This window comes from Bos taurus, chromosome 3, assembly GCF_002263795.3.
Source record: "Bos taurus isolate L1 Dominette 01449 registration number 42190680 breed Hereford chromosome 3, ARS-UCD2.0, whole genome shotgun sequence".
NCBI classification, from domain to species: domain Eukaryota; kingdom Metazoa; phylum Chordata; class Mammalia; order Artiodactyla; family Bovidae; genus Bos; species Bos taurus.
Genome location: NC_037330.1, coordinates 14195607 through 14222687, shown reverse-complemented (window position 1 = coordinate 14222687; position 27081 = coordinate 14195607). Strand labels below are relative to the sequence as shown.

The following is a 27081-nucleotide window of genomic DNA, read 5'->3' as shown; positions in this document are numbered from 1 at the left end:
CTAGTGGGGGTGATGGGATTCCAGCTTAGCTATTTCAAAATAATGCTTAAACTGATGCTGTTAAAGTGCTGCACTCAATATGTCAACAAATTTTGAAAACCCAACAGTGGCCACAGGACTGAAAAATATGTTTTCATCCCAATCCCAAAGAAAGGCAACACCAACAAATGTTCAAACTACCATACAATTGTGTTAATTTCCCATGCATGTAAGATTATGTTCAAAATTCTTCAAGCTAGGCTTCACCATTCTGAAGTTCTTGTACCAAGAACTTCCAGATGTACAAGCTGGGTTTAGAAAAGGCAGAAGAACTAGAGATCAAATTGCCAACATTCATTAGATCATAAAGTAAGCAAGAGAATTCTGGAAAAACATCTACTTCTGCTTTACTATGCGAGAGCCTTTGACTGTGTGGATCACAGCTGGAATATTATGCAGACATGGAAAAGAATGAAGTTTTATGTCACGCACTAATAGGAACAGATGCTCACAACATATTATTAGGTTAAAAAAAGCAAAGTAGGGAACAGTTTGTATAATATGATCTCAAATAGATTTTAAAAAGAATATATACCTGATGTATATTTCTGTTTATCTGCATTCTTGTAGTTTCTTTACAACTTTCTGGGCATTTACAGAAGAAGCTTAACAATAGTTTAATTGCTCCAGGAGAAGATAAGAAGAAGGAAGGATTTTGCTTTTCATTTTATTCCTTTGTTTGTAGATTAATTCTTTTTTATTCTGTTCATGCATTAATTTTGTTGTATTTTGGTGTATGGATGTGAGAGTTGGACTGTAAAGAAAGCTGAGCGCTGAAGAATTGATGCTTTTGAACTGTGGTGTTGGAGAAGACTCTTGAGAGTCCCTTGGACTGCAAGGAGATCCAACCAGTCCATTCTGAAGGAGATCAGTCCTGGGTGTTCACTGGAAGGAATGATGCTAAAGCTGAAACTCCAGTACTTCGGCCACCTCATTCGAAGAGTTGACCCATTGGAAAAGACTCTGATGCTGGGAGGGATTGGGGGCAAGAGGAGAAGGGGACGACAGAGGATGAGATGGCTGGATGGCATCACCGATTCGATGGACATGAGTTTGGGTGAACTCCAGGAGATGGTGATGGACAGGGAGGCCTGGCGTGCTGCGATTCATGGGGTCGCAAAGAGTCGGACACGACTGAGTGACTGGATTGAACTGAACTGAACTGAACTTGGTGATAGAAATAAGCGGAACACTGACTTATATGCGTTCATGGTATCTGTGTTCTTAAGATCAGGTGATCCCTTAGAATCAATCAATCAGTATCTGTGTTTTGATTGATTCTGTTCCCTTTGGCACTTCTTCCCCTTACCAAAGCTAAGGACTAAAATATATTGAGTGCATTATATGAGTCAGTTTATTTTTGTCGCTAAGTAGTATCCAACTCTTTTATGACCCCATGGACTGGAGCCCACCAAGCTCCTCTGTCCATGGGATTTTCCAGGCAAGAATACTGGAGTGGGTTGCCATTTCCTTCTCCAATATGAGTCAGGCTCAGTTCTAATTATTGATGTTGTTATCCTCATTTTCCTATGAAAACAATGAAGAGAAGGTAAAGTGCCTAATGTTATCCAGCTAGTGGGTTGCCTGAGATTTATCTCCAGATACTCAAATTCCAGAGCCTGTGAAACTCCAACATTATGCCCTGCCTTTTGGTTAAGCTTGCAGAAATTAAAGAAAGAAGACCTCAATTTTATCTATCTACTCAGTCAACATTTTCTGAATGCCTCCTATATGCCATGTGAGAAAGCTGTCAAATTTGGGGGAGGCGATGACTTCCTGGAGGAAGCACAAGGGATGCATTATGATGTCTCTGATGTAGCTAATGAAACTGAGTTGCTGTACCAGTGGCGGCCCACTGGAGCCGCAGCCTTAACTACAAGGAGGCACTGTAGGGGACTCTTGCTGAGAATGGCCACCCCATGCTCGTGCCTTTGCTGGTTCTCTGCAGGCTGGCGACACAAAGGAGCCTACCCTCAGAGAGGTTCAGGCTGTCAGGACACTCCTGTGCCAGTTCTGCAAGTGGATCTGCAGTTGGAGGGAAAACAGCCAGAAGTATAGGGAAGCTGAGGAGTGGAAAAAACACATTTCTCTAAGTTATTGGTTAACACACATTAAAGATTGGCTTAACTCATTAATGAGGGAACTAGAAGAAGACAAAGGAGCTGCTTTGAAGAGCATTTGAGAAACAGGGAATTTATATAGTCAATAAGCAAAAGGAATACTGAAATAAGACTGCTAATTTAGATATGATTGGTCAATTTTCCAGGACAATAGAACCAAAATACCTTTGTGGTTAATTTCTCTATTGGGCAATAAAACCCTATTGTTTTAGCAACTTTAGCAAGTTAACCACTAACCATGGTTGTGGTAGTTTAGTCACTAAGTCTTATCCGACTCTTTTAAGACCCCATGGACTGTAGCCCGCCAGGCTCCTCTGTCCATGGCATTTCACAGACAAACATACTGGAATGGGTTGCCAGTTCCTTCCCCAGGGGATCTTCCCAACCTAAGGATCAAACCCAAGTCTCCAGCATTGCAGGTGGATTCTTTACCAACTGAGCCTCCAGGGAAGGCTAACCACTAACTATCAGATCAGATCAGATCACATTAGTCGCTCAGCCGTGTCTGACTCTCTGCGACCCCATGAATCGCAGCACGCCAGGCCTCCCTGTCCATCACCAACTCCCGGAGTTCACTCAGACTCATGTCCATCGAGTCAGCGATGCCATCCAGCCATCTCATCCTCTGTCATCCCCTTCTCCTCCTGCCCCCAATCCCTCCCAGCATCAGAGTCTTTTCCAATGAGTCAACTCTTCGCATGAGGAGGCCAAAGTACTGGAGTTTCAGCTTTAGCATCATTCCTTCCAAAGAAATCCCAGGGCTGATCTCCTTCAGAATGGACTAGTTGGATCTCCTTCAGAATGAACTGGTTGGATCTCCTTGCAGTCCAAGGGACTCTCAAGAGTCTTCTCTTGAACACCACAGTTCAAAAGCATCAATTCTTCGGCACTCAGCCTTCTTCACAGTCGAACTCTCACATCCATACATGACCACAGGAAAAACCATAGCCTTGACTAGACGAACCTTTGTTGGCAAAGTAATGTCTCTGCGTTTGAATATGCTATCTAGGTTGGTCATAACTTTCCTTCCAAGGAGTAAGCATCTTTTAATTTCATGGCTGCAGTCACCATCTGTAGTGATTTTGGAGCCCAGAAAAATAAAGCCTGACACTGTTTCCACTGTTTCCCCATCTATTTCCCATGAAGTGATGGGACCAGATGCCATGATCTTCGTTTTCTGAATGTTGAGCTTTAAGCCAACTTTTTCACTCTCCACTTTCACTTTTATTAAGAGGCTTTTGAGTTCCTCTTCATTTTCTGCCATAAGGGTGGTGTCATCTGCATATCTGAGGTTATTGATATTTCTCCCGGCAATCTTGATTCCAGTTTGTGTTTCTTCCAGCCCAGCGTTTCTCATGATGTACTCTGCATATAAGTTAAATAAACAGGGTGACAGTATACAGCCTTGATGAACTCCTTTTCCTATTTGGAACCAGTCTGTTGTTCCATGTCCAGTTCTAACTGTTGCTTCCTGACCTGCATACAAATTTCTCAAGAGGCAGATCAGGTGGTCTGGTATTCCCATCTCTTTCAGAATTTTCCACAGTTGATTGTGATCCACACAGTCAAAGGCTTTGGCATAGTCAATAAAGCAGAAATAGATGTTTTTCTGGAACTCTCTTGCTTTTTCTATGATCCAGGACTGTAAATGTTTTATCTTTTTTGATTGTAGATTATTTATCAAATACACTTCAACAGCAAAGTTACAATCTCCAAGAGAACCAGTTGAGTGTTAAGCAAGCTTTTAAACAGTCTACCAGAGCGACACCAAAAAAAAACCCCAAACTAATAAAAACCCCAATAATCAAAACAACTCTGGGCAACCCTATGGACTGTGCCCGCCAAGGTCGTCTGTCCATGGTATTCTCCAGGCAAGAATACTGGAGTGGGTTGCCATGCCCTCCTCCAGGGGATCTTCCTGACCCAGGAACCGAACCCATGTCTCTTATGTCTCCTGCAATGGCAGGAAGTTTCTTTACCACTAGCATCATCTGGGAAGCTCTAATCAAATCAAAACAAAACAAAATAAAAAGAAGCAATCCTCCTTTTACCTCTTCTAGGTTTGGAGGAATTATTCTTCTGCAGAAGGGGAGAACTCATCTAACTCTGGAGATGAGCTACCTGGATTACTTACTAACAATTTAGTAACTTTCTTTCGATATTGATTTTTTCATCCATAAAATGGGAATGACACTGTGAGAGTATTTGTATCTGTCAGTGACAGAATGTAAAGCAATAATTTGGTGCTTGCTTTTTTATATTTGTTTTTTATTTTTAAAATTTTCGGCTGTGCTGAGGCTTCGTTGCTGCACGCAGGCTTTCTTTAGTTGTGAGTGGGGGCCGCTCTTCGCTGCACTGCACTGGGTTCTCACCGCAGGGGCTCCCGTAGTTGCAGCTCGCTGGCCCTAGAGCGCAGCCTCCGTAGTTGCCCCGAAGCACGTGGGATCTTCCCGACCAGAGATCGAACCTGTGTCCCCTGCATTGGCAGGCAGATCCTTAACCACTGAACCACCAGGGAAGCCCAGGGACTTAACTTTTTAAAATTATTCACATTTGGGTCTGAGAACGGTTGATTAATACCTGCAAATCTTCTTACTTCTGGGCTTAAATTTGAGCCACGTGAGACTGAGACTATGTACAAAATCGAGTTAGATCCTGCCAAGGCTGGCTTGAAGGAGGACAGAAGCAGGAATTTGAGAGAGCAAGCCTGAGGCCCAGGGGCATGAGAAGGGATGATAAAAATGAGGCCTCGGGAGCTCAAGGAATTTGCAGAGGTCAAAACCACAATTTTTTAAAAAAATTATTGAAGTAGAGTTGATTTACAATGTATTAATTTCTGCTGTACAGCAAAGTGACTCAGTTACACACATATATACATTCTTTACCATATTCTTTTCCATTATGTGTTATCATCAGCTGTTGAATATAGTTCCCTATGCTATACAGTAGGGCTTTGTGGTTTATCTGTCCTACATGTAACAGTTTGCATCTACTAACACCAAACTCCCAATCCTTCCCTCCCCAGCCCTCCTCCCCCTTGGCAACCACAAATCTATTCTCTATATCCGTGAGTCTACTTCTCTTTCATAGATAAGTTCGTCTGTGTCGTATTTTAGACTTCACGTATGGTATTTGTCTTTCACTTTCTGACTTCACTTAGTTTGATAATCTCTATGTTCATCTATGTTGCTGCAAATGGCATTATTTCATTCTTTTTATGGCTGGGTAATATTCCATTGTATATATGTAACACACCTTCATCTGTTCATCTGTAGATGGACATTTAGGTTGCTTCTTTGTCTTGGCTGTTGTGAACAGTGCTACAGTGAACATTCTCAAATTATAGTTTTCTCTGGATATTTGCCCAGGAGTGGGATTGCTGGATCATTTGGCAACTCTAGTTTTAGCTTTTTGAGGAATCTCCATACTGTTTTCCACAGTGGCTGCACCACAGAAATACAATTTAAATGGCCCACTTGGGCTTTCCTGGTGGTCCAGTGGCTAAGACTCCTCACTCCCAATGCAGGGGGCCCAGGTTCAATCCCTGCTCCAAGAACTAGATCCTACATGCTGCAGCGAAAGATCTTGCATGTCACAATGAAGATCGAGGATCCTGAGTGGCACAACTAAGACTCAGCACAGCCAGAAGAGAAGGCCCACCTGAGTACAGCCACGAAGTGACTGTGACAAACAGAAGGGTAGGTAACGTGGCTGCTGCTGCTGCTAAGTCACTTCAGTCGTGTCCGACTCTGTGCGACCCCAGAGACGGCAGCCCACCAGGCTCCCCCGTCCCTGGGATTCTCCAGGCAAGAACACTGGAGTGGGTTGCCATTTCCTTCTCCAATGCATGAAAGTGAAAAGTGAAAGTGAAGTCGCTCAGTCGTGTCCGACTCTTTGCGACCCCATGGACTGCAGCCTACCAGGCTCCTCCGTCAACGGGATTTTCCAGGCAAGAGTACTGGAGTGGGGTGCCATTGCCTTCTCCAAGGTAACATGGTTAGTGATATGTAAAATATAAATCTTAGTAATCATGAAAATACCTTCTAGATATTTGTTTTTTGTTGTTCTCTGCACTTTCCATCATTTTATTTTACCCTCATCTACCTCTGAGGCTGGAGAAAGAAATGGCAACCCACTCCAGTATTCTTGCCTGGGAAATCCCAAGGACAGAGGAACCTGGCAGGCTACAGTCCGTGAGGTCACTAAGAGCCAAGCACAACTTAGCAACTGAGCAAGCACCTCTAAGACAGGAGAGGTGTTAGTTCACTAGACTGAGCACTTCATAAGGTCAAGACCTTCAAAAGTTCATTTACTGAGTTGCTCAAACAGTTCTCTATATCCTGAAGCCCTTCAGAAAAGAGGGGTTTCAGAAAAGCCCTACTCTGGCCCCACCCCTGCCCACCCCACCTTAAGGATGGAGGTGGTTGATAAGCCTGAGCATTTGCTAGGTTGAGATGAGGACAAGATATCCCCACTGCAGTCCTCCAAGATATTTTGGAGTCAGCCAGCTGCTCCCTCTGGACATCTTCACTTTTAATTTCTAGGTTATGGTCAGGACTGAAGTGGGCTTTGTGGGGTCTGCTTCTCAAAAGCCCCAAATCAAGGGGCTGAAGTGACAGGGAACAGGGCTGGCAGCCTGAGATGAGGCACAATCAGGGCTCCACCTGGCATCTGAGGCATGGTGGTGATCTCCTCCTATTCTCCACAGAGACGGAAATAGAGTAAGATAGAAATACAGAGAGGGACACCCCCACTGTTTAGACAGACCCTAGCCCCATGAGGGGCCCCCCGTTCTTGAAGGGTGTGGCTAGTGCAAGGATGAGTGGGTCTAATGGGTCTCAGCTCTTTCCCATCTTGTCCTCCCCTTTTCTAACTTGAACCAACTGTTGAAACAATGAACATCATTCATAACGTGCCTTTCACTTGGTAGAAGGCTGCTCCATCACCCTCACACCAGCCAGCCCCTTTGGGCAGGTGTGGTGCCCATTTGACAGTTATAGAGACTGAAGCTCCAGGAGGCTGGCAGAGCCTCATAGGAAGTCAGCATCTGGAGAAGGATTCCTGATTCATGGTCCAGAGTTTTTCCCATTAGGCCACGTGGCCTCATGCCCCCTTCAGATTGGCAGGTCCCCTGCAAGGGCAGGGACCACATCTTCCCCCCCCTTCCCACCCTTGACTCTAACCCCAGTACAAACACTGTTCAGAGTACGCTGGGGTGTCCTGAGAGGAAAACATGTCTTTCCACAAGACTGAGTCCCCCAGGTTCACCCCCTACAACGTCCTGCAGTGCGGCCAGGATCCAGCCCCATAAGAGGCTTGAGCCTGGGTTAGGAAAAAAGGGAGGCTTGGGGCTCCCAGGCAGGAGGACAAGGGTGAGAGCCGCCAGAGAAGGGGCACGAGACTGCCCTGAAACGTCTGCCAAAGACAGCACTGCAGGGAGACAGGAAGGTGGGCAAGTGGTTGGGTGTGAATGTAAATTCTATTGGAAGGAGAGGGAAGCCCCACTAGACATGCCTGGTCCCTCTCTGCTATGCCCCCTGAAGTACCATTTTGCCAACTCCTCCAGTCCTCCATGCAACAATCCCATAGAAAACTGGGCCCCTGCTTGCCATCACCAAAGATCCAGCAAATTGGTCAGCTGAATGAGCCTGGAAGGCGGAGGCTGACCCTGGGGTGTCAGGAAAAGAGGTGTTGGAACTCCAGGCTCATCCCGGATGACTCCACTTCATCCTGGTTGGTAAGCAGTGAGAATGGCAAAGGCCTGTCCTCAGAAGATGCTAGAAAAGATGCCATCTCAAGCCTGAGCAATCTTATCCCATTCTTATCTCACAGTGTCTTTCGGGAGAACTGAGAATGAGCGTGACCTTGAGCAAACTCAACACAGTTTGGTTACTCAGGGTATATTTATTCCTGGTCTGTTCCTTTCTCATTCCATACTCAAAGGGTTCTTTGGCATCTATCACAGTTCTAACCCTCCCTCCTTGCCCAACTCAGCCTTTTACGAATTTATACACCAGAGACTTCCAAACCACGACTCAGAAGCGGTGGGAGAAAGAGGTGAGCTGGAGAATAGGAGCACAACCAGTGGCTGTGGAGCCTTTTTATGCTCCCTCTCTGCGGGAGGCTGTTTGTGTTGGGCTGAAGCCAATCAGATGCACGGGATCAGGGTGTCCTGGCAGAGGAGACAGGCAGCTATTTGTCTCTTCTCATCTGTCCCTTTCTCTGGGAAGAAGAGGGAAGAAATTAGGAAGAGATGGAGGAATGAGATAAGACAATCAATCCAGTTCCTAAAGAGCATCATCCTGGTGGGCACCATGCTGTCAAATATGGCCCCAGGGGAGACCTTGTAGCTGGGGGGCTGACTCCAAAGGTTGAAGAAAGGAATGGAAGAGGAATCAGCTGGAGAAGCAGAACATTCTAGGCTTGAGTCAACAACTGCATTGTGTGGTCTTGGACAAGTCACTTTCCAATGAAATTAAATGAGGACGCTAATGATCCCAAGGTCCCCTCCAATTTTGAAAGTGTAGGATTAGTCATTTGAAGCCACTAATGTTGGGTGGCAGAGGAAAAAGAAGGCCAAGAGGCAATTTGAAGCTTGAACCTTTTCAAAGTGGCTATTTACAGAGAGAGTGCTCCCTTTGCATCGATAGCATACAAAAAAGAAATGGGCTATTCTGGGTGTTAGAGAGATTCTATGTCTTGACCTGGGCCTGGGTAGTTCCAGGGTATGTACACATGTCAAAATTATTAAGCTGTACACTTATGATCTGCACTTTGCTGTATGTAAATTCTATCTCAATAGGTTTTAAAAATGAGCTTAAACTCTAGTAGGAGTTTAGACTTCAGAAAGAACTTCCTAATAAGGGGAATTTTAGAGAAGTCAATCTCTACTTAGGGAAGTTAAGGATCTCCCTTCTCTTGAGAGCTTCATGCATCTGCTGAAGGAGGAAGGGGGAATGAAGGAACAAATAAAATGACCTCTGTGAGAGCTTTCCAAAGTCTTTCCATCCTCAGAAATTCCTGAGTCCTTCCCAGAGACGGAAAAATTTTCCTTACTCTCTAATTTCCATCCTCTCCTATTGCAATGCTAACTAGTCACTCTGCCCTCCTTGGCACCCAGCCACCTCCCTGGCCTTACCCCAAATCTCTTTCGAGACTTGAAGCTTGAGTATTAAGGCAGATGCCATTTCAACCTTCTCACCAACTTTCTCTCTCCCCATTTTCTTCTCCTTGGGGATGTCAGTTCCTGTTCTGAACCCGCCCCTACCCAGGCCCTTTTTCCGGTGGTGTGTGCCAGCCGGTCCTACATCCCACATCCCCAGCTGTTGACATTTCGTTGCCATTACCCAGAGGATAAAGAAAGGGCCCCTGTTATCCAACAATAGGGGAAAAAAAGGAGACAATGGGAAATTGTGCTTCCGATGGGGAGGGGACAGAGAAAGAAAGGACAGACAGATGACAGACAGAGGGGGCTGGACAGAAGGGGTCAGGTTTCTTGAAGCAAGTGGAGGTCCTGGAAGTCTGGTTCCCACCTTGACAGCCTCTTCCCATAGGCAATGCGCACCCAGGCGCCGGAGGGCAGAGGTGAGGACTTTGCTGGGGGAGGGAGAGGGGTGCTGCTTAGAGGAGGATCATATAGAAAAGCAGAGGCAGCTGGAACTCGACACATAGATCTTTGAACCTCATTTGTAATGCATCCCCCTGCCCAGCAGTCCAACATCCTTATACCCACCAATCAATCTATCCCTTCTCTGGTCCAAGAGCATCTAGAAGAAACAAGGCACCCCACTGTCTGCAACATTTCAGGCAATCATTCCTGGGTCGCCTCCTTCACTCCATCCCTCTTCATGGGTTCCCGTTTCATGCTGTGTCTTCCCCTGGGCCCAGGGCAGTGAGTACCGCAGACACAGTGCCCTGTCACAAAGCTGGATCTGAGTCACTTAACGTGGCTTGGTGGAATGATGAGTGGGGGAGTTTCTGGTACCTTGGCTTCTTTGAGCTCAGGGCAGAAGCATTTCCTCAAAGTTGCAAAAGGAGAGACCACACTGATCAGGGGCCCAAGTCCTGAGGCTCTTAAGTGCTTGGACCTCCCCGGACCCAGGCAACTCCTTCACCTGGAAACTCTTTCTCCAGCAGGACCAAAAGCTGCCAATCACTGCACCTGCCATCTCTGTGAAGAGGCCCACTTCTAACAGGTCAGTGTCAAAGTATCTTACAGCATATTATTGATCAGAATGTTCATAAAATAATTATCAGAGAAATGATTTTGTATTATATCTAAAAGTATCCCATAAAATGTTTGAATATTTATCTTAAATAAAGCTTTATAAGTGAAAACAAAAAGGGAGTAGGCACTGGAGCTGTTGGCCACTCTCTCATTCTCTGTAAGGGACATGAAGAAGGAATGTGTGTGCCTGCTTTGAGACACAGAAATACAGGCCAGTGACTAAGAGCTTGAACCTCATGTTAAGCCTGGACCCAAGTCCCAGCAAACCCCTCCCCTTAACAGCTGGGTGACCTCATTCAAGAATCCTGACATGGCAGCTCCTTCGGGCATGTATAATTGGGATTCATAACCATTCGCAACTCATGGGATTGCTAGGGGGAGTAAATATAAAAGTGTACTTGAAAAGTGCTTAGAGCAGGTTCAGGCACATTTAACTTTTAGTGTGTTGGTGCTGGTTGTGGTTACTATGGATCCCTCAACTGATCTCAGTTCCCACTCTCTCTTACCAGTTCCCACTGTCTCAACCAGGTGCTTACCAGGTTGTCCTGTACAGGAGACATGTTCTGTCACTGACTTCCCTGTTGCAGATGCTTTTCTTATTAACCACTGGGAAGTCCTTTCTGCACCTAACCTCTGTCTCCTGCCGCATACTCAGCTCTGACCTTCATCTGCAGGAAGATGGAGCTTGGCTCCTTAGCCTTCAGAGTCCTCCTCCAAGTTTCCTTCCTCTTGCCATGTCTCTGCTCTTCTTCCCAAAAGTCCTTCATGTGAGCTCATTCATTAACACGCATATTTATTTAGCACCAACTGTGTGCCAGAAACTATGCCGGCAGTTGCAGGTAACAACTAACGTATACATAGCACTTATCCATAGATATCAGGACCTATTTAAGCATTTCATGTATGTTACTTCATCTAACTCCACAACTACTCAGTGAGGTAGTCATGCTACTGTCTCCAGCATTTTACTGATGAGGACATTGAAGCAGATAGAGGTTAAGCAACTTGTTCAAAGGAAGTAGAGGAATCAGATCTTAAAAAGGGATAAAACTAGGTTAAGGGGTCTTTAGCTCAATTATTTAAAAAAATGGCCAAGGTGATAAAGAATAGATAAGATAAAGAAGGGGGGAAATCAACTACTGAAATAGACAGCTGTGTTCAAAATAATTTTTAGTAGCCTTATAATTTCATACTTTGTAACTTTATAATTACGGGAAAGCTCACTGATGTAGTCTACATATGCATATGTATTTAACTTTCAAATTCACACTGCTAATTTAGCTGCTAATAGAAATACTTCTAAGGGAAAAAGTTCCGAGTCCAGAGCAGTAGGAAAACCAGAGTGGTAGATCACAGTGCATGGCAGTGTGATGAAGTGGAGGCGAGAGGAAAGGTTTCCCAGCGGAGGTGAAGCCCAAACTGATTGCCTGTTAAGAAGAAGGTGAGGGTGAACTTGGACTGAGTTGGAGCCAGGACATGTCTGGAGCATAATGCCGAGGGCACAGGTGGTGAGGAGTGGGGTAGGGGGGCAATGCTGGAGGTGCCCTGAGAGGCTGGATCACAGAGAGCCTTGGAAGTTGGGTTAGGACACTGGATTTGATCCTCATTGGCAACGAGGAGTCACTGCTTTAAGCAGGAGAGTGACAAGATCATATTTACTCTGGCTTCAGATGGAGAATGGGTGTTGGCTGAAGATAGAGGCCAGAGATGGCAATCCAGAAAGGAAGACTTGAGAAGTAGTACTTGTGCTGAAAATGGATAGGTAGAGGAGGCTCAATCAGGACTTGCTGACTGAAGGGACAAGAGAGGAGAGGATGGGCCCAGGAGTCCTGGGTGGGGGGGAGCGTGGGGGCGGGGAGGAGACTTTGTTACTGCCCCTTCCCCATCACCATCCTTTGCTAACAATTTCAGCCCCTTTATCTGCTGCCCTGGCTTCCAGCTGAACAGTCCCCTCTGAGGAATCCCGATGGGAGTTCATCATCTCCCCATCCCATTTCCTTAGTGCTAAAGTGAAAGTGAAGTCGCTCAGTCATGTCAGACTCTTCACGACCCCATGGACTGTAGCCTACCAGGCTCCTCCGCCCATGGGATTTTCCAGGCAAGAGTACTGGAGTGGGTTCCCATTGCCTTCTCCGAGGAAGGAGAGTGCTAAGGAATGCCCAACCTTGTGCCCCACAGACTGGGCTGACTCCCATCATGCAAGGCAGGATCAGCCTCCCCACTCTCTGCCACTTCCTTCTCCCTTGGGCCTTCACCACCTTCCACAGAGCCCTGGGGAGCCAAGGTAAGACCTTAATTCGGCCCAGAATCTGGAGAACAGTGGTGGGGAAAGTGGGAAGGGTTGTTGGAGGTCCTCAGGGACTGAGTCATTTCTGAGTGAGCAATGGAGAGAGGTTTGGGGGGTCTGGGGAACGCTGGCTTTGGACAGGCACTTGGGCAGTGGGGGTCAGGGGGTTCCTGCCACTGTGGCCCCCTCTGCTCAGCACCCCACCCTGGCCCCCACTACCTCCTGCCCCCCATCCACGAGGTCATTCACTCTCGTCGTGGGGCCACGACCACGCTGCCCTGCGTCCTGGGCGCCCCGCCTCCCAGCTACAAGGTGCGCTGGAGTAAAGTGGAGCCCGGGGAACTCCGGGAAACGCCCATCCTCATCACCAACGGACTGCATGCCCGGGGCTACGGGCCCCTGGGGGGGCGCGCCAGGATGCGAAGAGGGCATCGGCTGGACGCCTCCCTGGTCATCGCGGGCGTGCGCCTGGAAGACGAGGGCCGGTACCGCTGTGAGCTCATCAACGGCATCGAGGACGAGAGCGTGGCGATGACCCTGCGCCTGGAGGGTGAGGCCCTTCGGTTGCTGCCGCTTTCCTCTCTGGCGGTGGTTCGGCCGTATCGTCTCAGGTCTCCCGGGGCTCCTCTCCAGCCTCTCCCCCTCCCTGCTCCCGGAGCCCCCAGCCCTTTCTCCTAGGTTGCACCGCCCTTCCTTCCCCCTCTCCTTCTGCCGGCCCTCTCCAGGCTGTCCGCCCCCCACTCCCAGGTGTGGTGTTTCCGTACCAGCCCAGCCGGGGCCGGTACCAGTTCAATTACTACGAGGCGAAGCAGGCGTGCGAGGAGCAGGACGGACGTCTGGCCACCTACGCCCAGCTGTACCAGGGTGAGTGGCCGGGTACCGCCCAGGTTCTCTCCGGGCTGTCGCCTGGACCCCAGGGGAGGCAAACTCCGGGTTTGGCTCCCGCCTGTGATGCGTTTGATCCCGCTACCCGCCTTCCTTCCCCCGCCATCTCCCGCCAGCGTGGACCGAGGGTCTGGACTGGTGTAACGCGGGCTGGCTGCTAGAGGGCTCCGTGCGTTACCCTGTCCTTACGGCGCGCGCGCCCTGCGGTGGCCGAGGTCGGCCCGGGATCCGCAGCTACGGGCCCCGCGACCGGAAGCGCGACCGCTACGACGCCTTCTGCTTCACCTCCGCGCTGTCAGGTAAGGGGGCGGGGCGAGCCATCCTCCGCGTTAGGAGCGGGCCGGGCCTGTCCTGCACGCGACAGAGGAGGATCCGACCTGAGAATGAGGCGGGGGATGGGGGAGGGGGGGCGGGGCCAGAACTCGGGCCTCAAGAATGCGGCGGGGAAGGTAGAAGGCTAGAGGCTTGAGGTTACAGGCCAACTCCTTTGAAGGCCTCGCCCCTCCGTCGCTCTGCCCACCCAGCCTCCAGCCTGCCTTTTACAACCTCACCTGCACCCCCAGTCTCTATACTCCCACTCCTCCTACCCAGGCTCGGACCCACCGATCCACACCTGCCCCTCTCCCCAACCCCGACTCTGCCCCCTGGGAGTCTGAATTCCACCACGCCCCGGCCGGCCCTGCCCTCGGTCAGTTGGTGACCTGCTTCGGTTCCCAGGTCACGTGTTCTTCGTGCCCGGGCGGCTGTCGCTGTCTGAAGCCCACGCGGCCTGCCGGCGGCGCGGGGCCATGGTGGCCAAGGTCGGGCACCTCTATGCCGCCTGGAAGTTCTCCGGGCTGGACCAATGCGACGGCGGCTGGCTGGCGGACGGCAGCGTGCGCTTTCCCATCACGACGCCTCGGCCGCGCTGCGGGGGCCTCCCGGATCCCGGAGTGCGCAGCTTTGGCTTCCCCAGACCCCAGCAGGCGGACTATGGGACCTACTGCTACTCCGAATAGGGGCCCACCGCACCCCCTCCAGCGCGCGCGACAAAGTCTGGGAGTCGTGGCGGGGGTCTCTCGCCACTTTCCCGAGAGCCTCCCCTTCCATCGGACGAGGAGCAGCTCCTCCTGACCCGCCTTCTCGACCGAAGGCTGCGGGCCAAGGATCCCGGCTGGCCCGGCGTCGGGAGGGGAAGTGGTGGCGCCCCGGGTGGTAGTGCGCAGCTACGAACCTCTGACCCGAGGCGGTTCCGCCCCTCCACCCCGCAGCAGACGACGCAGCCACGGCTAGGTGACGGGAGAGGCGTCCAATGGGCATTAACTGACTTCTATCCGGCAATAAAAATAACCTGAGGACTTTTTGTGTTGAGTGAAGCTGTCAGCGAGGCATGGGGCTGGGGATGCGGGGGTTGAGGGGGATCACGTTGGATCCAGCGTGCTGAGCCAGCGCCTCGAAATACAGAGGAAAAGGAGGGGCTACTGCCCCTGAGGTATGAGGCTACAAGAGAGTCGGGATTTCGAGGTGCTGTGCTGTGCTGTGCTCATTCGCCTCAGTCGTGTCCGACTCCTTGCGACCCCATGACCTGTAGCCTGCCAGTCTCCTCCGTCCACGGGATTTTCCAGGCAAGAATACAGGAGCAGGTTGCCATTTCCTCCTCCAGAGAATCTTCCCGACCCAGGAATGGAACCCGTGTCTCCTGCTTCTTCTGCACTGCAGGCAGATTCTTTACCATGGAGCCACCTACTGGAAGGAGGAGAGGGCACCAAAAGGCCTTAGGAGAGTTGGACACGTCGTGGGCGGTCTGGCCTTGGATAGAATTCAGAGTGATGGTTGTGCCAGGCACCACGCGGGGGCGCCACACGCCTACCTAAGGTTACTGGCTAGGAGCGCTCCAAAGCCCCAGGCCTAGCCCCTGGGCACCGCAGAACAAACAGAAGGTGGACCTAAATATATTTCAAAATGTGTTTGTATCCTGCCAGTCTCCCAGAAGAGTTCTCATGACTACTATTAAAGGCAGGAAAGTCACTCCGTTGTTACAACTGACAGGAAATAAACTCGGAAGGAGGAGGTGGCAAACGGACACAATAAGGTCCTCAGAGGGCTGATACTTCAGGGGGTTGTGCATTTGGTTTAGCGTTCACCGCCGCGGTGGCTGCCAGGGCAGAAGGGGTAACTGAACCGGGAGCACTCTTAACATCAGGCTAAAAGAAACACACCTGTAACTCAAGAGACAAACTCCAATATCATTAATTCATTTTCCTTAATGTATATTATATATTTTATTTACTTATTTCTGTTTAAGCAACCTTTTCTTTTTGGGCCATGCCACAGTTCCCCCACCATCCAGGCAGTGAACAGTGGGGAGCCCTAACTACTGGACTGTTAGGAAATTCCCTTTTCAAGCAATCTGTACCACAAAAAGCCTGGGCTAGAGAATAATCATGACTGGAGCAAAGAGTAGAACTTTCTTTTCTTTTTTTTGAGTATGAGTTTTCAGTGATGCTTGATCCATGTTGTAAAATGGCTTTCCAAGAGGATTCTTGAAATCATTGATAAAGAGAATTGATCCCATGGGACTTTATATAAGGGACAAAGAATGATTGAATGAATATAATCTTCAATAATTGGCATATAGCAAATGAAATATTTGTGACAGTTCCTAAGCTTTGATTTTCTCATCTTGGTCATGGGATAATAATAACTGCCTCCTGAATTTGTTGTGAGCAGTAATTGAGACAATGCATGGACTGGGTAGTACATGCCTGATACACATAAGAGGCACTCAGTAAGTGGTGCCTTTAATAATTAATGAGTAATAATGATGGTAACAGAATAACAATAATAATTATTATTCAAGTTCTTACCAGGTAGCCCGTAGAATTTGTTGCTGTACAGCAATGATTAGTCAGGATGAGCTAAATTATGCTTTGATAACAAACAACCCCCAAATCTCAGTGGTTTAAAACATAAAGATTTATTTCTTAATTGGCCACATGTTCGTTATGGTCAATAAGTGGACTCTTCTCATTTTAGTCATTCAGGTATCTATCCGGATTGATAGAGCAGCCACCATGTCATATGCCATCAATCACCATACCAGAAGGAAAAAATAAAAGAGCCCTGCTGCTGCTGCTAAGTCGCCTCAGTCGTGTCCAACTCTGTGCGACCCCAGAGACGGCAGCCCACCAGGCTCCCCCGTCCCTGGGATTCTCCAGGCAAGAACACTGGAGTGGGTTGCCATTTCCTTCTCCAATGCATGAAAGTGAAAAGTCAAAGTGAAGTCTCTCAGTCGTGTCCGACTCCTAGTGACCCCATGGACTGCAGCCCACCAGGCCCCTCCGTCCATGGGATTTTCAAGGCAAGAGTACTGGCTCTAGAGGGTCTTATACAAGCAATTAAAAGCTACAGGTCCCAGGGACACCAGTCTTGTCTACAACTCATTCTCCAGAACTAATCACAGGGCCCCGCTCCACCACAAGGGGGCCTAAAAGAATTGGAAATACCTGGTGAACAGAAACAGCACCCATGTCTACCAGCAGCAGCAAGGAGAACAGTCTAAATTCTGGGACATACTGGTAGTCACCCACTCCCTTACTCTTCTGGGTTTCTAAGTTCTGGCCTATTATGTAGTCAGAGTCCCAGACTCAATATCTGAGGCCTCGCAACTCAGACTGTAAGAAGATAGCTTTTTCCCTTCAGTATATGAGAAATGGTCATGGGAGAAGCTTTTCATTTGCTGCAAAGCTTTGTTTCTTTGCCCATTAAAATATATAACCATGAATTCTTACAACTATTCATATTGCTAATAATATTATCTTTTTGTTATAGACAATTTAAAACATACACAAAATAGAATAGAATAACAAACGACTCCATCTTCTAGCTTGACGATTTCAAAATTCTTATCTCTTGAGTCCTCTCATCTGTGTTTGCTTTTTGCTGGAGTATTTTAAAGCAAATATTAAACAGCCTATCATTTCACCTGTAAATACTCGGTTTGTATTTCTAATATATAGTGACTTAAAAATCATAATTCTACTATCACAGTCCTCAATAAAATTACATTAATTTTATCTAATATTTAGTTCATTATAACTTTCTTCTGAATGTCTAAAAATATAACTTTATAGTTTATTTGCTCAAGCCGGGATCTACACTGCATTTGATTTTTTTTGGTTAAGTATCTTTTAAACCATAACACTTCTTCCTCTTTCATTTTGTTTCTATGCCATCTTGTTTGCTTGTTTATGAAACTAGGTCACTTTCCTGTCGAGTTTCCCACCTTCTGGATCTGGCTGAGTGTATCCTTGAAGTGTCATTAAATATATTCCTCCACCCCCTGTAATTACATTTGGGAGTTCGATTAAGCTTATATTCACTCCTTTCCCCAGGAATATTTCATAAGTGATAACTGGCATGCTGCAGTCCATGGTGTCACAAAGAGTCAGACATGACGTAGCAATTGAACAACTGTGTACTTCCTCCTTCATCACATCAGGAGGCACATGGTGTCTGGTTGTTGCACTAGAATACTGATGCTAAGATTGATCAGTTAATTCAGGTACTGTGAGTCTGATCCATTCATTATAAAGTTCTTCACTGTATTAGTTCCTATGGCTGCTGTAACAAGCTACTACCACAAACTTGGTGGCTTAAGACAACAGAAATTGTTCTCTTAACAACAGTCTGGAGGCCAGAATTCCAAACTAAAGGTGTTGGCTGTGTCTCACTCCCTCTGGAGGCTCTGAGAATTCTTTCTTGTCTCTTTTATCTTCTGGGGGCGAGTGGCATTCCTGGGCTCTTTTGGCTGCATCACTGAAATCTCTCGGCTTCCCTGGTGGCTCAGCTGGTAAAGACTCTGCCTGCAATGTGGGAGACCTGGGTTCAATCCCTGGGTTGAGAAGATCCCCTGGAGGAGGGCATGGCCACCCACTCCAGTATTTTGGCCTGGAGAATTCCATGAACCATATAGCTCATGGGGCCGCAAAGAGCCGGACACGACTGAACGACTTTCACTGAACTCTGCTTCCTCCCTTTCAAGTGCTTGTGCCCCTCCTCTCCTGTCTCTCCTTAGGATACTCGTCATTGCATTTGCCTTACCTGGATAATCCAGGATGATCCCTTCTCAAAAACATTAAACAAATTTCAGGAGTGAATTCATGTAATGAACCACACCCACAAAGGCCCTTTTCGAAACAGGTTAACCCTTGCAGTTTTCAGGGATTAAGATGTGGGCATATCTTTTTGTAGCCATCATTTAACCCACTACACTCCTCAACTTCTTATCTAATGGCTACTGAGGATCACTTTCTAGATCTATTATTTTATTAGGAGTGTGAAATGGAGATGTTCTAATTTTGCCATTCCCCCTTCACTTATTAGCTGTGAATTGTCTATAAAGAAAAATGTCCCTTATCAACTATTTTGTTAACCTGACAGATGATAAGCCATTCAGGAGGGTAGGATTAATGTTTGATTCTCAGGACTTCCCTGGCAGTCCAGTGGTTAAGAATCTGCCTTCCAATGCAGAGGATGGGTTCAATCCCTGGTCAGGGAACTAAGATCCCACCTGCCATTGCAGCAACTAAAACCTTCGCACTGCACCACATGCCTCAACTGCTGAGCCTTTACACTGCAACAAAGACCCAGCACAGCCAAATAAATAAAAATTTTAAAATGTTTATTTCTCTTCCATTTGTCGTAAGTGTCATGGAGTGAATGTTTGTGTCTCCCTGCTCCTAAAAATTCCTATGTTAAAATCCTAATCCTGGATGTACTAGTATTTGGAGATGGGATCTTTGGGAGATAATGAGGTCATGAGGATGGAGCCCTCATGATGAGATTAGTGCCCTTAGAAGAAGAGACTTGGGAGACCTTGTTTCCTCTCTCTGCTCTCTACCATGTGAGAATACAATGAGCAGACAGTTGTCTGCAAACCAGGAAGGAGGCCCTCACCGGATGCCAGATATGCTGGCCTCCAGTACTGTGAGACATTTAAGCCACCCCAGCTATGGTCATTTGTTTTAGTAGCCTGAACTGACTAAGACAACAGGGTTCCCTACAAGTAGAGGTGAGTCAAGACTTTGAGTGCAAGGAGTTTATCTGGGAGGTCATGCCAAGGGGCACTGGTTGAAGACTGAAAAAGGGAGACAGGAAAAAGGAGAAAGCTGATGAGAAATTGTGATAGAGCCAGCGGAGGAACTGGGGCTGAATCCTGCTCAGGAATTCTGGAAGGCGGTGCAGAGCCTGTCTCAGGAAATACCACCTGAGGGGCAAAGAAACTAAAGTACGGTAAGTCCCCAGATACGAACCTTCAAGTTGTAAGCTTTCAAAAATGCAAACATTCTTCACTAGATTGTTGTTTCAAGAGGGTAGATAGAACTGACACTGTAGAGGAACCAGAACCCGTGCCATCAACGCCAGGTGAGAGTGAAACTGTGGCTTGCCCTCTGTCTCCTGTTGCTGACAATCTTTCAGCTTTACCATCTCCCACCTCCTCTCCCTCCTCCAGTCAATAATTCCTCTTGCCTGCTCACTTGATGCCAGCCCGTGTGCCAGCTGTTGTACTACTGTACTTTTCAAGGTGCTGTCCTATAAAGTTAAAACGGTTACCTTTACTTTTTGTGTTTGTTTTTTATATACATATAACTAGTGTGTAAAGTATTATAAACCTATTACAATACAGTACTATATAGCCAGTTGTGTTAGTTGGGTACCTAGGCTAACTTTGTTGGACTTACGAACAATTTGGACATATGAAGTGCTCTCCGAATGGAACTCATTTGTATGTAGAGGACTTATTGTATTACTGGTCAACTTCCTGTCTGAAAGCTGAGGGCTGCTTCTGGGAGCGTTAACCCTTTCGCATTCCTGGCTAGCCCTGAGCACGGACAGGCTCCCACAGCCAGAAGAAGACACCCCCAGGTAGAGTCACAGATGCTCTCCCAGAAGCCTTCCACTTCGGGGGTGAATGCGAAGGATGTGGGCCGCAGCCAGGCTCCACCCTTTGCACTGCTCAGATCCATGTGTGTCTCCATAACAAGATCACTTTGCTCCTTCACGGATTCTTCAAGGTGGTAGCTGATCACAATTTCTAACTCTTTAAAAAGAGAGTATTGGGAATTCTTCTGGCAGTCTAGTGGTTAGGACTCAGCGCTTTCATTGTTAGGGCCTGGGTTCAACCCCTGGTAGGAAAACTAAAATCCTACAAGCCCTGTGGTGTGATCATACAATTTTTTAACAAGAAAGTCTTACAAAAGGAGGGTTAGTGGGACAAACAGCTTCTGCAGCTGGTTCCAAGGCTGAAATCAATATTCAACATCTCCCTCCTCTACGATTCATTCTGTTGGTCTATGAGGCTTTAACAATGGAAAAACCCTGACCTTCATCCCCGCAGGCCTCAGTCTTTCATTATCATGCCCTTAACAGGCCAACATTGCTGGAACTGCCTATTTATGATTACCACTGGACATGGGATAATCAAGATCAAGCATCTTTGCCAATAGAATTCTTTCTTTGCTTACTGGTCAGTTGGCACGAGGTGCCCAAGCTGACCCAGAAGCTGCTACAGCCTTAGGTTTAGTGATTCCCTTCCCAGGACACCTGGTAGTTGCATCTCTTGCCCTAGGAACTAGGACTACTAATCCTGCAGAGCCTAAATTGATAGGGACAGGAGGCACAAATTCCCTAAGTGGGTCACTGGTGAGAGGGTATTGCTTCCTCCATATCCTGGTTCCTGTACCCATGGTTTCTAGCTATCTGGGACATAGCACCACGTAATGGCCACTGGTTCAAAATACATATTCTTCGTTATAAAGCCAGTACCCCAATGCCAGAGGACATTTTCCCCAAGCTGGTATTTAGATATGCTGTAAAGAGGCCACATTAATGTACCACTAGGTTGGCAGTTTCAAAGAGACGTTGTATATTGTAGGGTCAGTGGACCCCTGTGATCCTGTGCCCACTGGCACATTTACTTCACTGTGAGTAGATCCCCTTGGTTAGAGGTGATACTACATGGTGTCTCATATGGATAAACCCTTTCCTTTATGTCCTTGGATATAGATATTGGTGATGGCCAAGGTACTTGGGCAGGGAAAACAAAGCCATATCCAGATATGCATTAATTCCAGTAAGGAGTTACTGCTCCCCACCGCCAGACTGCAAGAGGTATGTTGTAATCAGTATGCTCCCCAGTGGCTGGTTGGTGTCCTTGAGGGATGGTACCATGTTGAGCTAATATCTGTCTCTGCTGCTGACAGGCTGAACATCCAGCTTTGGCAGCAGCTAGACCAGCCTTGGTGACAGGGAGCCCATGCTGGTGAGCCCTTATCTAGTCTCCATATTCATTGCCACAGTTACTCCATTCATAGGCCCATTGTGCAAGCCCTGGCATGGTGGAGGACAAAGGCTGGCTGTTATCCACTGGAGTCCTCTGTGCCCCTAGCTCTTCAGTGTCTCCTCTGCAGTGAATGCTCTTAAATGGGACTGCCATCAGACACAATGCCCACCCCTGTAGGTCCATCCATTATGGCTCTTGCCTAGACTTCCTTACCTCCAACCTTCCAGTCTTGCCCTCTCCTGGCCTGATCAACCAACAAGCCATTTGCCATGCTCAAGAGTCCATGTATATACTTCCTTCAAGTCACCTCTCTCCCTGCCAAGTAGATGACCAGTGTACTGCTTGAAACAATCCCCTGGGAGGATACTCCCTCACCACTGTCTTTCAGGGCCACCCATGGGTGGGGCTGCAGTGTGGTGACAGCCTGTGTTTAGCTCCCATCAATATGTCACAGTGACCCAGCCATGGACCAGGCATAGGCTTTCTCCTCCTCTGAATTCTAATCACAGACAAACCGCACAAGGTTATAGGGTGAGCTGAGAGAGGCAGGGGTGCAGCAGAGACAGGTTATGTGGGGGCCGGGCCTCCTGCTCACATAGCTTTCTCATGTCTCTGCATGCACTCACACCCAGTCACAAATGCACCACTGAGTTGGAGCTGTGCCCACACATGTGTGCTCAGGACTCAGGGGTCTGAAAATTCCCAGACCTTAATAGGAAAGGGAAACCTTAACAGGAAGGGGAGGAATCCAATAATAATTAAGTAAATAAAATTGGGCAGGTGATGACCGAGGGCAGCTGAAGCTCAAAGCTGCCGGGAGCTCTGGGAGGAACTTGCTTCCCAGGGCTCCTTCCTGAGAGGCAAGGGGCTGGGTTTCAGTCTGTCAGCTTGCCCTCTGCCGCTGATGGAGGCCGTTTGCAGGGCCATTCTGACTTGCGATGCACTTAGCCAGGTGTACCTGCGCATCCAAAACTAACCCTTAGGCGGTCAGCAGCCTTTGGCCTATCGAGGTGATTGCTAAGGGCAGACGGATGGGGCCCACCAACAGGATCTGCTGTACCCAGTTCGTTTTCAAAATTGAGTTGATGTCTGATCACTATCCAGAGGGGAACCAGTGACCCTGTTTTGTAGAATCATAGACTCAGAGACTCTGTGTTCTTTTCATGTGTCTCAGTCTCTTCCAGTCATTTCAGCTTAATGCCCTTGTGGTTTCATCTTTGGCCAGTGGGAATCTTCTCAAGTTGGCTGCTGGGTCCTTTTCACATGAACTTGACCTGAGTCTTATAACTTCCTTATTCTCAAGTATAACAGGCTCTCCTGCCCCAGACCTGGAATTTCTCCAAAGAGTTCCTTTTCGTGAAAAGTACTATTTAGAGACCACAGTCTGGATATAAGAGGTATTCATTGTTATTGATTTGTCATTGCTTCTAAGCCTTTTCAAGAGACTTCTCTCAGAAGATAGATATGTAAATCATGAGCTCATCCGTTATTTCCAATTCAGTTTTAAGATGAGCAGTTTTTGTTTAATTTTCCTTTTCTTACACTGAAAATCTTATTTCTGAACACCATTACTATAATTACTTGTTTGCTTTATCACCATAATAGCACTTTTCAAAATAATAATGCCAACAGTAAGATATCTCCATGGTTCTTTTTGTTCCTGGGGATCTATAGAAAATGCTGAGTGTTATAATCACTTGAAAGAAAATTCTTCTATGTGGGTTTACCTCCAACTTCATATATAATTAGTGCATTTGTTTCATTTTGTTTTAAAATTTTAGGGATTACATCACTTTTCCTCCATTTAAGTTAATTTAAAATTAATTCCTTCCAGTTTAATTTTTTTGTTCTAATTATATAAAGCATTTATATGGTTCCAACATCAAAACCATAAAATAGTGTTATTACCATTCTAAAAGTGAAGAAACTGAGACTCAGAGAGTACCTACCTGCCCCAGAATAGAAAAAGTGAGCTGTCTATCCCCATCAGGGGGTGGGAGAGGGGCAGCAGGGAACCTGCAGATGGCATGGACTTTTTTCTCAAGAACTAGGTTTGGAAGAACTCAGGGTTGAGGCTTCCAGTTCCTTCAGCTGTGGTCTCCTCTGAACACGAGTTTGCAGCCCTCAAAGCGAGGGTCTGTCAGCTCAGGGGGACAGTTGGCTCCTGCTCATGTCGCAGGGTCTCTTCCACAGTGCTGGGCAGCTTACAGGTTCCGGCGCTGTCTCCCCGCCACCCTACTTCCCCTCCCACCCACAGTCAGCTGCAGGAGCCCTCAGGAGCCCATTCCTGTGCCCTCCCTCCCTAGGGCTGGGGTCCCATGCTTCCTGGCCCTTTTCAGAAGCTATCAAAGCCCCTATTCTCCAAACACAGCTGTGCCAGCCTTCAGCGCCATGCCCATCCCCCATCTCAGCCCCACTCCCATGTCCCCATGGCACAGGATCCAGGTGCCTGTGCAATGTGCAGGGCCTCAGAGAGGAACCAAGCTGCCTGGGCCCCCACCCCGAGTCTGGGAAAGTGGGGGCAGGTGTTCCAGAAGCTGGAAGGACAAGCTCTCTCAGTAGCCACTGTGACTGACTGGCAGTCCAGTGAGGAAGGCCCAGGGTTAAGAGGAGATGGCGGGGAGCTGAGATGCTAGAACTAGGGGAGGAGAGGGGAGATTCTGTTTCCTGAACTTGGGTCATGGCCTCAGCTTTGACCTAGAAGGAGGATATTGGCGGGGTGGGGGTCGGGGGAGTGGTCTGGAGATTGATTGTTCTCATCCAGAGAGACTGGAAAACTCTCCAGGATCCAGGAGGCTGGGAGACAGCCAGCTGGATTGCACGTGGGAGAGGGCACAGAGCTGCCCCCCACTTACTTCTCTCTTCTTTCTACCTCCCCCATTTTCCCTACTCTGAGAGAGACAGCTGGCGTCCCTGGCAAGAACCCACGCCTGGGAGTCTGGAGACTTGATTTTGGTCATGTCAAGTACATGCCCTGTGACCCTAGACAGTTACTTCACCACTCTGGCCTCAGTTTCCTCGTCCAGAAGATACTAAGGTTATCCGAGACATGCTCCTCCTGTTACTGGGGCAGAAAGTTCAACCTGAAAACTGACTTTCAGTCTTCCTGCTTCCATTTATCCTGTTTGCTTCCAGCCAGTCCCTGGGGATCCCTTTCTGAGTCCTAGAAGGGAAAGTCCTGGTTTTATCTCTTCTCAGAAAGAGGAGAGAAATGGGCAGTAGGTGGGGTGGGGTGGGGTGGTTGTCCCATGGCCATGGGTCAAGATGCAAGTAAAGAAATTCCCTGATCAAAAATTGCCAGATCAAAGGCAAGGTTAGACTTTGGTATGAATTTTCACATCTGGAAATAATGGAAAGTCTTGGGAGGGTGCACATTTCCTCCCCTGGGAAAGGACTCCTCTCTCAAATAATGAGCCCTCTACCTCATTCACAGGGAAGTGGCCCTCTGACCTCCTGGCCAGGAGATCTGGTGCAGATTACAGTTTGTGTGTATGACTAGTAAAGGAAAATAATTAGATTTTGGATTTTGTTGCTGTACACCTGAAACTAACACAATATTGTAAATGACTCTACTTCAATTAAAAAAGAAAAAAAAAAAACAATTAGATTTTGCTGAGCCTAAGCTATGGTGCCTCCCTTACCCATCCCCAGTGTAGTAGATATTACCCAGTGCAGTAGATACCATTCAGCCTGTTGTACACAAGAAGAAATGTTCCAAAGAAACAATGACCTTTCCAAGGTTTCGTCACTGCAAATGGTGGTACAGGAGTTTGACCTCAGTGCCCATGACTCCAGAGCGCTGCTCTCTTCAACATCTTCACAGCAGTGGCCGACTGTTCTCTCACCAGGTCTGGTTTCCCACCAGGGGTCTGCCTCTTGGAACAGACTGTCTGGTTCCAGCCCTTGTCCAGACCCAGATGCTGCTGGAGGTTGGACTCCTCCAGGGCACCAAAACCTGTGCCCACATTTCTAGTCACAAGGGGAGGTGGCGAGGAAGGTCACTTTCTCTGTCTTGTCTGGTCACAGCCAGGTTTCCCCGAGGCAAGAATTGTGGTTACATGAGAGCCACCACCGGGATTGAATTTCAGCCACTCAGTTGCCTGGCTCTGCCTGGCTGTGCTCAAGCTCCATCAAGCCCCATGTGGAGATGAGCCTGAGTGGGGGTTAGGCTGGATGCAGGCACCAGTGCTGAGACTGTCTCTCAGCTCGGGGATGCAAGGTCTGAGGAGAACAAAGGGAGGTCCCAGGACTACCCAGGTGCTGCCCAGATCTGTCCCCAGAGGCCTTCTCAGATCCCCTCCTCTCCACTAGAAAACATGGGACAGCATTCCCAAGACCTAAAACAGTGCCTGGTCCATAGTGGACATTCAGTTAGTATCTGTTTAATGAAATGGATTAACTGAGGCTTCTTTCTCCCCAGATTCCCCAGGCACCTTGCTTTGTCCCCATCAGTTTTGCATCCCTGCCTGGGGCATGTCTCTTACTGAGGGACCTTACAACCCACTACTGGTTTTCTTGCCCTGTCTTTACAGTAGATGGGTCTCTGCGAAAGGGCTAGAATAATACCTTTTAGGTCCTCAAGGATTTGGAGAGGAGAGTTTTCTGTTTGAGGGTTTTTTGTTTTGTGAGTTTCTCAAGACCTTTGGAGCCAAGTCCACAGCACAGGGAATGGCAGCCCAGGCAGTGATGAGTGGGACAGTTGGGGCATCCAATAGAGTGCAGTCCAGAATCCCATACAGAAGTGACTTGGATGGGCAAGGGACCTGCCTTGAGGTTGCATTTCCATTACAGGCAGCCCACTTCCCTTGGGATATTTTGGAGGTGCTGCTGGAGTTTGTGGGGATCCAAGCCCCTGACAATCTATCCTCAATGCCTTCCCTGGTATCCAGGGGAGAGAATCCAGGCGTCTGGCTGTCCTGCCCGCAGTCTGTACCATGGACTTCGCCTGGAATCCCAGGAGGGAGGAGGGAAGGAGAGAGAGAGCCTGGGAAAGAAGAGGGAGGCAGAGGCTCTGGAGCTGTGAAGGGGGTGTCATTGGTATTCTGGGCGCTGAGGAGTCCCCAGCCGCTGGGCAGTTCTCAAGGCCCACCCCCTGGCACCAGGCTGTGCATTCATCAGCGACAGCTCTGGCCTACGGTCCCTCTGGGCTCCCAGCAACGCCTGCATTTTGCACATTGGTTTGCATGACCAGTAATGTCCG

General features: G+C 48.1%; 1 protein-coding gene and 1 long non-coding RNA gene across 5 annotated transcripts; one reads left to right on the top strand and one right to left on the bottom strand.

Moving 5' to 3' along the window:
- Nucleotides 1-8043: 8043 nt before the first annotated feature.
- Nucleotides 8044-9547, bottom strand: LOC104971465 (uncharacterized). Its single transcript, XR_805335.4, has 2 exons — nucleotides 9298-9547; nucleotides 8044-8381 (listed from the first exon to the last, which is right to left on the bottom strand). It is a non-coding gene; the product is annotated as an uncharacterized lncRNA (long non-coding RNA).
- A 37-nt stretch (nucleotides 9548-9584) lies between these two features.
- On the top strand, nucleotides 9585-14900 carry HAPLN2 (hyaluronan and proteoglycan link protein 2). Of its 4 annotated transcripts, none has more exons than XM_005203705.4 (7): nucleotides 9599-9743; nucleotides 10296-10354; nucleotides 12565-12670; nucleotides 12870-13223; nucleotides 13421-13537; nucleotides 13675-13857; nucleotides 14276-14900. In XM_005203705.4, the coding sequence occupies exons 3-7, from the start codon at nucleotides 12583-12585 to the stop codon at nucleotides 14554-14556; spliced, it is 1023 nt and encodes a 340-aa protein (XP_005203762.1). In that variant the 5' UTR covers nucleotides 9599-9743; nucleotides 10296-10354; nucleotides 12565-12582; the 3' UTR covers nucleotides 14557-14900. The 4 variants fall into 4 exon arrangements, with proteins under 4 accessions (XP_005203760.1, XP_005203762.1, XP_005203761.1 ...); NM_001075684.1 differs by having other exon boundaries at nucleotides 9650-9743; nucleotides 10293-10354; XM_005203703.4 differs by having other exon boundaries at nucleotides 9585-9743; nucleotides 10293-10354; nucleotides 12565-13223.
- Nucleotides 14901-27081: the final 12181 nt, after the last annotated feature.

What these genes read in the sequence shown, in the direction of transcription:
- HAPLN2 (XM_005203703.4), top strand. Translation starts at nt 12,770, where the DNA reads ATGGAGAGAGGTTTGGGGGGTCTGGGGAACGCTGGCTTTGGACAGGCA. An exon ending in CTACGCCCAGCTGTACCAGG is followed by an intron (nt 13,538 to 13,674) that starts GTGAGTGGCCGG and finishes ATCTCCCGCCAG; the next exon opens with CGTGGACCGAGGGTCTGGAC. An exon ending in CTTCACCTCCGCGCTGTCAG is followed by an intron (nt 13,858 to 14,275) that starts GTAAGGGGGCGG and finishes TTCGGTTCCCAG; the next exon opens with GTCACGTGTTCTTCGTGCCC.